The sequence below is a fragment of the Hypanus sabinus genome, chromosome 20 (assembly GCF_030144855.1).
Source record: "Hypanus sabinus isolate sHypSab1 chromosome 20, sHypSab1.hap1, whole genome shotgun sequence".
NCBI classification, from domain to species: Eukaryota; Metazoa; Chordata; class Chondrichthyes; order Myliobatiformes; family Dasyatidae; genus Hypanus; species Hypanus sabinus.
This window is the reverse complement of record NC_082725.1, coordinates 67,124,159-67,137,427: the sequence shown is the minus strand read 5'-3', so window position 1 is coordinate 67,137,427 and position 13,269 is coordinate 67,124,159. Positions and strand designations below refer to the sequence as shown.

Here is a 13,269-nt window from a genome sequence, read left to right as displayed (position 1 = left end):
TCCCAACATCTGGAACATATTTCCTGCCTCAATCCTATCAAATCCTTTAATTATCTTAAATGTTTCAATCAGATCCCCTCTCAATCTCCTCAATTCCAGCGTGTACAAGCCCAATCTCTCCAATCTCTCTGCGTAAGACAGCCCTGCCATCCCAGGAATCAACCTAGTGAATCTACGCTGCACTTCCTCAATTGCCAGAATGTCCTTCCTTAAACCTGGAGACCAAAACTGTACACAATATTCCAGGTGTGGTCTCACCAGGGCCCTGTACAAATGCAAAAGAACATCCTTGCTCTTGTATTCAATTCCCCTTGTAACAAAGGCCAACATTCCATTTGCTCTCTTCACTGCCTGTTGCACTTGCTCATTCACCTTCATTGACTGGTGAACTAGGACTCCTAGGTCTCTTTGCATTTCTCCCTTACCTAACTCGACATCGTTCAGACAATACTCTGCCCTCTTGTTCCTGCTTCCAAAGTGGATAACTTCACATTTATTCACATTGAATGACATCTGCCAAGTATCTGCCCACTCACTCAGCCTATCCAAGTCTCCCTGTATTCTCCTAACGTCCTCTTCGCATGTCACACTGCCACCCAGTTTAGTATCGTCAGCAAACTTGCTGATATAGTTTTCAATGCCCTCATCTAAATCATTGACATAAATCGTAAAGAGCTGTGGTCCCAATACAGAGCCCTGTGGTACCCCACTAGTCACCTCCAGCCAGTCTGAGAAACACCCATTCACTGCTACCCTTTGCTTTCTATCTGCCAACCAGTTTTCTATCCATGTTGAAACCCTGCCCCCAATGCCATGAGCTCTGATTTTACTCACCAATCTCCTATGTGGCACCTTATCGAATGCCTTCTGAAAATCTAGGTACACAACATCTACTGGCTTACCCTCATCTAACATCCTTATTACACCCTCAAAAAACTCCAACAGATTAGTCAAGCATGATTTGCCCTTGGTAAATCCATGCTGGCTCGGCCTAATCCTATTTCTGCCATCTAGATGTGCCACTATTTCGTCCTTAATAATGGACTCAAGCATCTTCCCCACGACTGACATTAGGCTAACAGGGCGATAGTTCTCCGTTTTCTCCTTCCCTCCCTTCTTGAAAAGTGGGACAACATTAGCCACTCTCCAATCTTCAGGAACTGATCCTGAATCTAAGGAACATTGGAAAATGATTACCAATGCATCCGCAATTTCCTGAGCCACCTCTTTTAGAACCCTCGGATGCAGACCATCTGGACCCGGGGATTTATTAGCCTTCAGTCCTACCAGTCTACTCATCACAGTTTCTTTCCTAATCTCAATCTGTCTCAATTCCTCTGATATCTTATGACCCTGGCCCATCCATACATCTGGGAGATTGCTTGTGTCCTCCCTGGTGAAGACAGATCTAAAGTATGCATTAAATTCTGTTGCCATTTCCCTGTTTCCCATAACAATTTTTCCCAATTCATTCTTCAAGGGGCCAACATTGTTCTTAACTATCTTCTTTCTCTTCACATAGCTAAAAAAGCTTTTGCTATCCCCTTTTATATTCCTGGCTAGACTGAGCTCATACCTGATTTTTTCTCTCCGTATTGCTTTTTTAGTTAAGATCTGCTGTTCCTTAAAACTTTCCCAATCATCTGTATTCCCACTCATCTTAGCCCTGTCATACTTCTTTTTCTTTAATGCTATACAATCTCTGACTTCCTTTGTCAACCACTGTGGCCCCTTCCCCCTCTTTGAATCCTTCCTTCTCATTGGAATGAACTGCATTTGCATCTTTTGTATTATGCCCAATAATATCTGCCACTGCTGATCCACTGTCTTTCCTGCCAGGGCATCCGCCCATTTAACTTTGGCCAGCTCTTCCCTCATGGCTCCGTAGTTTCCTTTATTTAATTGCAACACTGACACCTCTGATCTGCCCCTATCCCTCTCAAATTGTAGATAAAAACTTATCATGTTATGATCACTACTTCCTAATGGCTCCTTTACTTCAAGATCACTTATCAATTCCTGTTCATTACACATCACCAAGTCCAAAATAGCCTCGTTCCTGGTTGGCTCAAGCACAAGCTGTTCCAAAAATACATCCCTTAGACATTCCACAAACTCCCTATCCTGGGGTCCAGCACCTACCTGATTCTCCCAGTCCACCTGCATCAGTATGACAATGGAGTAAAGGAAACTACAGAGGCATGAGAGAGAAGCTGGCCAAAGATGACTGGAAGGGAACACTCGCAGGAATGATGGAAGAACACCAATGGCTAGAATTTTTGGGAACAATTCAGAAGGTGCAGGAATAATGCATACCAAAAAAAAAACAAGCATTCTAAAGGGAGGATAAGTCAACTGGATGACACGGGAAGTCAAAGACAGCATAAAAGATATTGACAGGATATTCAATATAGCAAAAATTAGCAGGAAGCTAGAGTATTGGGAAGTTTTTAAAATGAATAGAAGGCAATAAAAAACCAATAAGGAGGGAAAAGATGAACTATGAAAATAAGCTAGCCAATAGTATAAAAGTGAATACCTGAAGTTTTTTTCATATATGTGAAGAGAAAAAGAGAGGCAAGAGTGGATATTTGACCACTAGAAAATGATACTGGAGAGGTAGTAATGAAGGACAAAGACATAGTGGATGAACTCAAGCTCAATAAGTATTTTGCATCAGACTTCATGGTGGAAGATACTAGCAGTATGCCAGAAATTTGAGAGTGTCAGGGGGCAGAAATGTGTGTAGATGCTATTACTAAGGAGAAGGTGTTAGGGAGGCTTAAAAATCTGAAGGTAGATAAGTCACCCGGACCAGATGGACGACATTCCAGGGTTCTGAAAGAAGTAGATGAAGAGATTGTGGAAGCTTTAGGAATGATCCTTCAAGTATCAATAGATTCTGGATTGGCTCTGGAGGACTGGAAAATTATAAATGCCACTCCACTCTTTAAGAAGATAGGGAGGCAAAAGGGCAGAAGTTACAGGTCAGTAGCCTAACCTCAGTGGTTGGTAAGAAGTTATCATCGTGGCGATCCCTTGAGGTCGGGGATAATGCTCTTTGTTCCATTGATCTATCACAGAGCCTGAGTGTGTATTTGTTTAACATGTACTTGATGTTGTACTCCAAGAAGCTCATGATACTTCACAAATCAACCAACTGATTCCAATGGCATGGAAACCACGATGATTGAAGCTGATGGATTTGTTGCAGCCTTCATTTGCCTTCAAAGCCGTTGATTTCGGAGTAACTTCATCCTCCTGTTCCACCGTTGAGGTTTTGGTTGGGTTGTTCTTTGTCAGGGACTTCACCCTTGACCTTACCGCCATGGGCGACCCTACCAGAAGAATAGCTCCAGATGGGATCGCTCTTGGGATCTCAGGACCACGCAAACTTCACCACGACATGGTGACGATCCACGGAGAAGAGTGTCCATTATTAAGGATGAGTTTTTGGGGTACTTGGAGGCACCAGATACAATGGGCCAAATTTCCTTAAGGGGAAATGTAGCCCGACAAGTCCATTGGAGTTCTTTGAGGAAATAACAGGCAGGATAGACAGTGGGTGTTGTTTACTTGGTTTTTCAGATGACCGTTGACAGGGTACTGCATATGAAGCTGTTAATCGAGATAAGAACCCATGGTATTACAGGAAAGATACAAGCAAAGATAGGAAATTGGCTAATAGCGGGCTGGAGGCAAATAGTGGGAATAAAAGGGACTTTTTCTTGTTAGCTGCTGGTGACTAGCTGTTCCACAGTGGTCGGTGCTGGAAACACCATTTTACGTTATACGTCAGTGATCTAGATGATGGAATTGGTAGCTTGCGGCCAAGTTTGTGATAGATGCAAAGTTAGATGCAGATGCAAACAGTGCTGAGGAAGCAGGGAATCTGGGAAAGGATTTAGAGAATGGGCAAAAAGGTTGCAGATGGAGTACAGTGTAGGGAAGTATGTGGCCATGTAGTCTGGTAGAAGAAATAAAGACAGGCAATTTCGAACGGGGGAAAAATTCAGAAATCAGAGGTACAGAGGAACTTGGGAGTCACCTTTTGCAGGATGTTCTAAAAGCTAAATTGCATGTTGTGTTTTTGGGATAGTAAATGGCAGAACAGACTCAGTGGGCCAAATGGCCTAATTCTGCTTCTGTGTCTGATGGTCTGATTGACATTTATCTGTAATAAACTGCATTTGCCATGCACTGTCTCTATCATCCAATCTGTCTAAATCACATTGGGCCCTCTTTGGATCTTCCTTACAACTCAAACTCACCCCACTCACTCAATTGTTCCTCAACAACTCTCTCCCCTCAGCTTGTGCCAGTTTCTTCAACCAAGCTACATTGTGAATATCTGGGATTCTGGGGCTGCCGGATCCCTGGAGTAAGAGGCACTATTTCTTTCTATCAACTAAGCGTTCTGGTCCACGCAGCGTATCTGGATCCCTTGCTCCCCTTCTCTCTTTCTCTGGGTGTCTCCCTCCCTCTCTCTCTCTCCCCCTCCTTCAGGGCGGCGCTGACTGGGCTGGTGTCTGGGGAGCTCCCTGGCTGCCCAGCCGTTTCCAGTCGGTTCGGGACTCCGCCCATCCACGGCGGGATAAAAAGCCGCGTGGCACCGACCGACACCCAGTTCGAGATGCAGTTGAGGGCGGTCGTGAGTTTGTTCACAGTCTTGTGTCTGCTCCGGCTCAGCCGGCAGCAGCCCATGAAGACCGTGTCCGCAAAGAGAGGTAAGGGGGCTGTATTGTTAAAGCGCCGCTCCTGCACGGAGCCTTCCCGGCAGGCTGCACAGCAAGATCCCGAGAGCGGCCGGGGCGGTTGAAGTGTGTTCAGGTGGTCGCCGCGGTGAGGGAGGAAAGAGCCGGAGAGATCTGACAGTGCGGCTCCCAGAGTCAATGTCCTCCTCGCGGACCTGCTCCCCCCAACCCCGTCCCACGGCTCGGTTACCTCGGCACTCTCCATCCCCTCCCCTCTTCCCTCAGCTCACTCCCTGCCACAGGACCCAGCCTCCCCCATGGGTCTGTGTGGGTGAGCAGGACGCCAGTCGCTGCTCCGGATGACACTTCGTTTATAGTTGGAAGGGAGCCTCAGTTTGCTTCGTTAGACACTTCGTACAAACGGGATTCTATTTATTTATTGAGATTAAGCGTGGAATAGTCTCTTTTGACCTTTTGAGGCACACCGCCCAGCAATCCCCCGATTTACCCTCTAATCACGGGACGATTTACAACCAACCAGTATGTCTTCGGACGAGGAGAGCAACCTGCGCTGTCCCCGGGAGAACGTACAAACTCCTGCTCGGCAGTGCAGGAATTGAACTCGGGTCACTGGTAACTACCATATCGTTCCGCCCTACTCTATGTGTTACTGCCAGCCACTGTGCCTGGATCCTCAGTCTGTGTTGATACATGACTTCTGGTCTGTACCTTTAATACTATAAACTGGGTGCCCCATTCTAGAGTAATAGAACAGACAGCACAAGACAGACTCTTCTGTCCACCATGACTCATAATTAATTCAATCCTCCTTCCCCTCACATTCCTCCATGCCTACTTTTGTGCCTATCTAATAATCTCTTCAGTCTTCCTCTACCAACACTCCTGGCCCTGCGTTCCAGGCTCCCACCACTCTGTGGCAAATAAAAAGGCTCCCATATCTCCTTTGTAATTTCGCCGTCTCTCCTTAAATGCATGCTATAAGACATAGGAGCAGAATTGGGCCATTCGATTCATCAAGTCTTCTCTGCCATTTCATCATGACTTATCCATTTCCCTCTCAACCCCATTCTCTTGCCTTCTCCCCAGATCCTCTCACGCTAATCAAAACCCATCAACTGCCTCCTTAAATGCACCCAGTGACCTGGCCTCCAGTCAATGCATTTCCATAGATTCACCACCCTCTGGTTAAAGAAATTCCTCCTCATCTCTGTTCTAAATGGACATCTCTCTGTTTTGAAGCTGTGCCCTGGTCCTAGACTCCCCCACCAAAGGAAACATCCTCTCCATATCCACTTTATCGAAGTCTTTCAACATTTGATAAGTTTCAATCAGATTTCACCTCATTCTTCTAAATTCCACCGAGTACAGGCCCAGAGCCACCAATTGCTGCTCATACGTTCCCAGAATCATTGTTGTGAACCCTGACGGATGTCAGCACATCCTTTATTAAATGAGGAGCCCTGAACAGATCACAACATTCCAACTGTACAGCTTCAACAATACATCCTCGTGTTTATATTCCAGACCTCTTGAAATGAATGCTAACATTGCATTTGCCTTCCTCACCACTGACTCAATCTGCAAGTTATCTTTTAGGGAATCATGCACAAGGATTCTCAAAACCTTTTGCACTTCAGATTTTTGAATTTTCTCCGTTTTCAAAATATTTTTATGCCTTTATTCCTTCTATCAAACTGCATGCCCATACACTTCCTGACACGGTATTTCATCTGCCACCTCTTTGTCCATTCTTTTAATTTGTCAAAATCCTTCTGTAGCCCATGTGCTTCCTCTACATCACCTGCTCCTCCACCTACCTTCGTATCAACCACAAACTTGGCCAAAAGCCATTAAATCCATCAGCTGAATCATTGACATATAACGTAAAAGAAGTAGTTTCAACTCTGACCCCCGTGGAACACCACTGGTTACCACCAGCCCATCTGAGAAGGGTCCCATTATGCCCACTCCTGTCTCTGGCCAACAAGCTAATGCTCTATCCATGATAGTATATAAGTACCCTGGGCTCTTATCTCATTTAGCAGTCTCATGTGGGTCATGTTGTCAAATGCTTTCTGAAAGTCCAAGTGCAGTACACAACATCCAGTGATTCTCCTTTTATTTATCCTGCTTGTTTTTTCTTCAAACAATTACAACAGATTTGTCAGCCAAGATTTTTCCTTAAAGAAACCATGCTGACTTCGGCCTATTTTGTCATGTGCCTCCAAGTACCCCAACCTCCAAGAGGACCACAACCTTGTCGTGGTTTGGAGGCTTGTGTGCCTCAATGACCCGGAGACCTATGTTGGTTGGAGTCAGGATCCATGCCAAACTGGTCAAAGGGTAGAGGTCAGACTAAGAGTGGTCCATCAGTCCTCCAGGTTCTAGGGTTCATTTTAGGGCTGGTAAACTAAAATTGTTGCGGGAACAGCAATAAAGAATCCTTCTACATCTCAGTGTGATGCTATTGCTGAGTCTCCACCTGCAACTTGTCAGACTGACAGTCATGAAACCAGAGAGGGAGCTGCTGACACGATGAGGGAAGCCCTGAATGTCACCAGAAATGAAGAACCTTCATTGCTGCCCTAAATGCCAGCAGCTTCATGGGTAGTAAGTAAATAAGTCCAAATGCCATGAATCTCATCCTTCACATTCAACTTCAACATCTTCCCAGCTATTGTGGTCAGGCTAACTTCAAAGTTTCAAAGGTACATTTAATGTCAGAGAAATGTATACAATATACATCCTGAAATTCTTTTACTTTGCAGCCATCCACAAAAACAGAGTGTCGCAAAGAATGAATGACAGTTAAATATTAGAACCCCAAAGTAACCCCCCCCCCAGCTCCCCTCCCTCCTGCACATAAGCGGCAGCAAGCACCAATCCCCGTCCCCCTCCACCAGCAAAGAAAAGCATCGGCACCCGCCACCGAGCATTCAAACTTGAACAAAGCATCAGCAAAGACACAGACTTGCAGTTACCCCAAAGACTACTTGTTCACCCAGTATTTGACATACCACAGGCTCTCTCCCTTCCTAGTAAGGGAGAAAGAGATGTCTCTGTTTTCACAGCGAGCGGTGAGACATAACAACCAACTTGCTGGTTTATGATGTTAAAAGTCCGTAATGTCGCTTTTTTTGAGCTCTGTGCCTAAAGAACTGGGCATCATTACTCTGCTCTGCGCTGCCTCTGGCCTATAATTTCCTCCCTTTTTGAAGAGTAAAAGACATTTGCAACTTTCCAGTCTTCTATTGAATCTTGATTCTTGAAAGATCATTACTAATGCCTCCGCAATCTCTTCAGCTACCTTGTTTAGAATCCTGGGGCGTAGTCTATTTGGTCCAGGTGACTTATCAATCTTCAGAACTTTCAGTTTTCCAAGCACCGTCTCCCTAGTAATAGCACACTCTTCTGACGCCTGACACTCTGGAACTTCCTCTGTACCACTAGTGAAGACTGATGCAAAATACTTATTCAGTTCCTCTGCCATTTCCTTGTCCCCATCACTATCTCTCCAGTGTCATTTTCCAGTGGTCCAATATCTACTCGCTCCTCTCTTTTAGTACATCAGAACAAACTTTTGGTATCATTTTTGATATTATTTGCTGGCTACCTTGATATTTCATCTTTTCCTCTAGTTGCCTTATGTTGTTTTTAGAGAGAATTGCCAATGCTGTAATGTACCACTGATTTTTACTCCATTATATGCTCTCTCTTTTGATTTCCCTTGTCAGTGATGGTTGTGCCATCCTGCCTTTAGAATACTTCCTCTCTTCTGGGATACATCTATCCAGTGCCTTCCGAATTGCTCCCAGAAACTCCAGCCATTGCTCCCCTGCCATCATCCCTGCTAGTGTCCCCTTCTAGTTAACTTTGGCCAGCTGCTCTGTTACGACTCTGAAGTTCCCTTCCCTCCACTGTAATATGAATACATCTGACTTTAGCTATTCCCTCTCAAATTGCAGGGAGAATTTCATCATATTATGATCATTGACTCCCAAGGTTCCCTTACCTTAAGCTCCCAAATCATATCTGATTTGTTACATAGCAGCCGAATCATAATTGCTGATCCCGGAGTGGGCCCTTTTGAAATTTGCTCCAAAGAGCCACCTTGGAGGCTTTCCACAAATTCTCTCTCTTGGGATCCAGCATCAAGTTGATTTTCCCAATCTGTCTGCATATTGAAATCCCCCATGACTATCATCACATTGCCTTTTTGACATGCTTTATCTATCTCTCACTGTTGTTGGTAGATCACTCCTGCACTACAAGATCATCCACCTTATTTCATTTACTGCGTGCATTTAAATATAACACCTTCATTTTACCCCCTTCAATTTTGTCCCTCTTTTACACTGCAACCCATCCCACTGACTGCAATTTTACCCTATTATCTGCCTGTCCTTCCTGACAATTTCAATATACACTACCTCCGCTTGTAAACCAACATCCCTATCTTCAGCTCTATCACTCTGGTTCCCATCGCCCTGCAATATTAATTTAAACCCTCCCCAAAGGCTCTAGCAAATTTGTCCACAAAGATATTGGTCCCCATTAGGGTCAGGTGTAGCCAGTCCCTTTTGTACTGATCATAACTTCCCCAGAATGGGTCCCAATGATCCATAAACCTGAATTCCTGCCCCCTGCACCAGTCCCTCAGACATGCATTAATCTGCCAAATCATCCTATTCTTGCTCTCACTAGTGTATGGTACAGGAGACAATCACGAGATTGTTACCCTGGAGGTCCTGCTTTTCAGCTTTCTACCATGCTCTCTAAGTTTTCTCTTTAGGACCTCCTCTCTTTTCCGTCCTCTGTCGTTGGTACCAATATGTACCAAGGCATCTGACTGCTCCCCCTCCCCCTTTAGAATGTCGTGGACCTGATCTGAGATGCTCCTGACCCAGGCACCTGGGTGGCATCATATCTGGGTGTGTTCTGCATCCTCATCTTCTTCTCTAAGTATGGAATCTCCTGTCACCACTGCATTGCTGCTCTGCCATCTTCCCTTCTGAGCCACAGTGTCAGACTCAGCGACAGAGACCCAGTCGCTGCAGCTCTCCCATGGTAGGTACCCCCCCAGTAGTCTTCAAAAGTAGATACTTGTTACTGAGGGAACAGCCACAGGGCACTCTGTACCAGCTTCCTATTTCTCTTCCCTCTCCTGACAGTCACCCATTCATCTGCCTCCTGCAACCGCTCCTATCTATCATCTCCTCAGTTTCTCTTATGAGCCGAAGGTCTCCGAATTACTGCCCTAGTTCTCTGAGGATTAGTAAGTTCAAAGTTTGGTGGCACGGTGGGTAGTGTCAAACAACTAAACTTGGTAATGGGTGCACCTGCTGTAGGTGTGGTTATCTGGAAGGCTGCCCTCCTGTTCTAGCCATTTTAGTGTCTGGAGAAAGATACTGGCCACCTGCTCTGTTTACATCTTGCCTATTTTATGAACTCCTATCATATCTCCCCTCAGCTGCCACAGCTCAAGAGAAAATAGCTCCAGCTTGTACAAGCTCTTCTGACAGCACATGCCCTCTAATCCAGGCTTCATCCTGGCAAACCTCTTCTGCCCCCTCAGCCCAACACACTTCCAATAATGAGGTGACTAAGTTGAATGTGATACTCTAAATTTCGCCTAACCACAGGTTTATAAATTTGTAACGTAACTTCGTACCTCTTGAACTCAATGCCTCAACTAATACCACCGTGTCAATGTGTGTGGTACTTTTAGGGAGCTGTGTACTTGGACTCCAAGGTCCCTCTGTTTCTCAGCCTTGTTAATGACTGGGGACTCTCCTTTAATGTTGGATTGCCCAAAGTACAACTACTAGTACTTGCCCAGATTAAATTTCACCAGCTACTTCTCCTATATCTCCAACTGAACTATATTCTGCTGTACAAACAAGCTGGATGAACTCAGCAGGTTGGGCAGCATCCATTGAAAGGAGCAGTCAACGTTTCGGGTCGAGACCCTTCATCAGGACCAAAGAAGGAGGGGGCAGGGGCCCGATAAAGAAGGTGGGGGGGAGGGTGGAAAACCAATCAGAGGAAAGATCAAGGGGTGGGGGAGGGGAAGCAGGGAGGGGATAGGCAGGAGAGGTGAAGAAGGAATGTAAGGGGAAAGCACTGTGGGTAGTAGAAGAAGGCAGAGTCATGAGAGGTGATGGGCAGCTGGAAGAGGAGACAGAGTAGAGGTGGGATGGGGAAGGGAGAGGGAGGGAATTACCAGAAGTTGGAGAATTCGATGGTCATACCAAGGGGCTGGAGACTACCCAGATGGTATATGAGATGTTGTTCCTCCATCATGGCAGTAGAGGAGGCCATGTATGGACATATCCGAATGGGAATGTGAAGGAGAGTTGAAGTGAGTGGCAACCAGGAGATTCTGTCTGTTGTGGCGGACGGAGCATAGGTGCTCGATGAAGCGGTCCCCCAATCTGCGTCGGGTCTCGCCGATGTAGAGTTGGCCGCACCGGATGCAATAGATGACCTCAACAGACTCACAAGTGAAGTGTTGCCTCACCTGGAAGGACTGTTTGGGGCCCTGAAGGTGGTAAGAGATGAGGTGTAGGGACAGGTTAGCACTTACGCTTGCAGGGATACGAAGTACCAGGTGGGAGATCTGTGGGGAGGGACGTGTGGACCAGGCAGTCGTGGGGGGAACGATCCTTGTGGAAAGCAGAGAGGGGTAGAGAGGGAAAGATGTCCTTAGTGGTGGGGTCCTGTTGAAGGTTGCGGAAGTTGCGGAGGATAATATGCTGGATCCGGAGGCAGGTGGGGTGATAGGTGAGGACAAGGGGGATACGGTCCCTGTTGTGGTAACGGGAGGATGGGGTGAGGGCTGAAGTGTGGGAAATGGTGGAGATGCGGGTGACACTGCCTTCTACTACCCATAGTGCTTTCCTCTTAGATTCCTTCTTCACCTTTCCTGCCTATCCCCTCCCTGCTTCCCCTCTCCCACCCCTTGATCTTTCCTCTGATTGGTTTTCCACCCTCCCCCGACTTTCTTTTATAGGGCCCCTGCTCCCTCCTCCTTCAGTCCTGACGAAGGATCTCCACCCGAAATGTTGACTGCTCCTTTCAACGGATGCTGCCCGACCAGCTGAGTTCATCCAGTGTGTTTGTACGTGTTGATTTGACCCCAGCATCTGCAGTGCACTTTGTGTTTATATTCTGCTGTGTTGTTTGGCAATCTTCTATACTATCCACAGTGCAACCAATCTTTGTATTGCTTGTGAATTTACTAATTCTTTATTTATAAGTTACTTATAGGTATCACAAAGTCGTTGAGTTCCCAGTACAGTTCTCTGCAGAGCATCCTAAGTCGGAGCTGCAGCCAGAATAATTCCCATTGATCACTACCCTCTGTCTACAGTGGGCAGGCCAAGTCTTAATGAGCTTACTATGAGGGACTTTGTCAAACACCTTTCTCAAATCTGTGTAGATAACATCTATAGTTCTACCCTCAATAATCACATGTGTCACTTCCTTGAGCAATAGTTCCCCTGGATAGGTGTTAACTGCAAGCAATAGTTATCCTGAGCACAAATCACAAATCTGATTATGGAATCTTGCTGTGCATGAATTGGCTGGAATAACAGCAGTTTACATGCTGTCAGAGGCAGGGAAGATTGCTCCAGGTGGCGTTCTCCTTGTGCTACGTTCTTCTACCACCCACTTTGTGCTCACACACTGCAGAGTCAAAAGCTGTAGAAATCTGAAATACAGACGCTGTGCCTGTGGAGAGGGAAACAAAGGCCTAAAGCTTCATGTGATAATTCTCTGCTGAAGGGACTCCTGCCTGTCCCACTGAGTGTTGTTTTGAATTCTGTTTATTAGGAAGTTTATTTATGAGGTAATAAAGAGCAGAGGAGTGAATGTTTACATGGATTTAACAAAATCCCACTTAGTTGTCTCATCTAGAACTTTCAGATATGTGAGATCTACAGTGACTTTACCGGATTCAAATTTGGCTTGCCCCTAGGCAGAGGGTATTTGTGGATGGGTCTCATGACAAGTGAGTGGTGTTCTGCAGTGATAGCTCTTGGAACCTCTGTTGTATGTCATATATATAAATGATTTGGAAGAAATTGTGGTAGGGTGGGTGAGCAAGTTTGCAAATAACACAAATATTGCAGGTATCGTGTATTGCATAAAATCGCCAAAGGATACAGTGGCCAGTTTATTAAAAATACCTGTACAACTGCTCATCAATGCAAATATCTAATCAGCCAATCATATGGCAGTAACTCAATGCATTAAAGCATGCAGGTATGGTCGAGATGTTCAGTTGTTCAGACCAAACATCAGAATCGGGAAAAATGTGATCTGAAGTGACTTTGACTGTGGAATAACGTTGGTGCCACATGGGGTGGTTTGGGTATCTCAGAAACTGCTGATCTGGGATTTTCATTCACAACATCTCTGGAGTTTACAGAGAATGGTGCAAGAAGCAAAAAACATCCAGTGAGTGACAATTCTGTGGGCAAAAATACCTTGTTAATGAGAGAGATCAGGGGAGAATGGCTGGACTGGTTCAAGCTGACAGGAAGGCAAA

General features: G+C 45.6%; 1 protein-coding gene across 1 annotated transcript in view; it reads left to right on the top strand.

Annotated features, from left to right (window-relative positions):
* The first annotated feature begins 4,612 nt into the window (after window positions 1-4,612).
* Window positions 4,613-13,269, top strand: part of LOC132378706 (tetranectin-like) — a 30,180-nt gene continuing 21,523 nt past the window's right edge. The window contains exon 1 of the mRNA XM_059945807.1: window positions 4,613-4,727. Within this exon, the coding sequence (XP_059801790.1) occupies window positions 4,634-4,727 (94 nt within the window). The 5' untranslated portion in view covers window positions 4,613-4,633. The remainder of the gene's footprint in view (window positions 4,728-13,269) is intronic.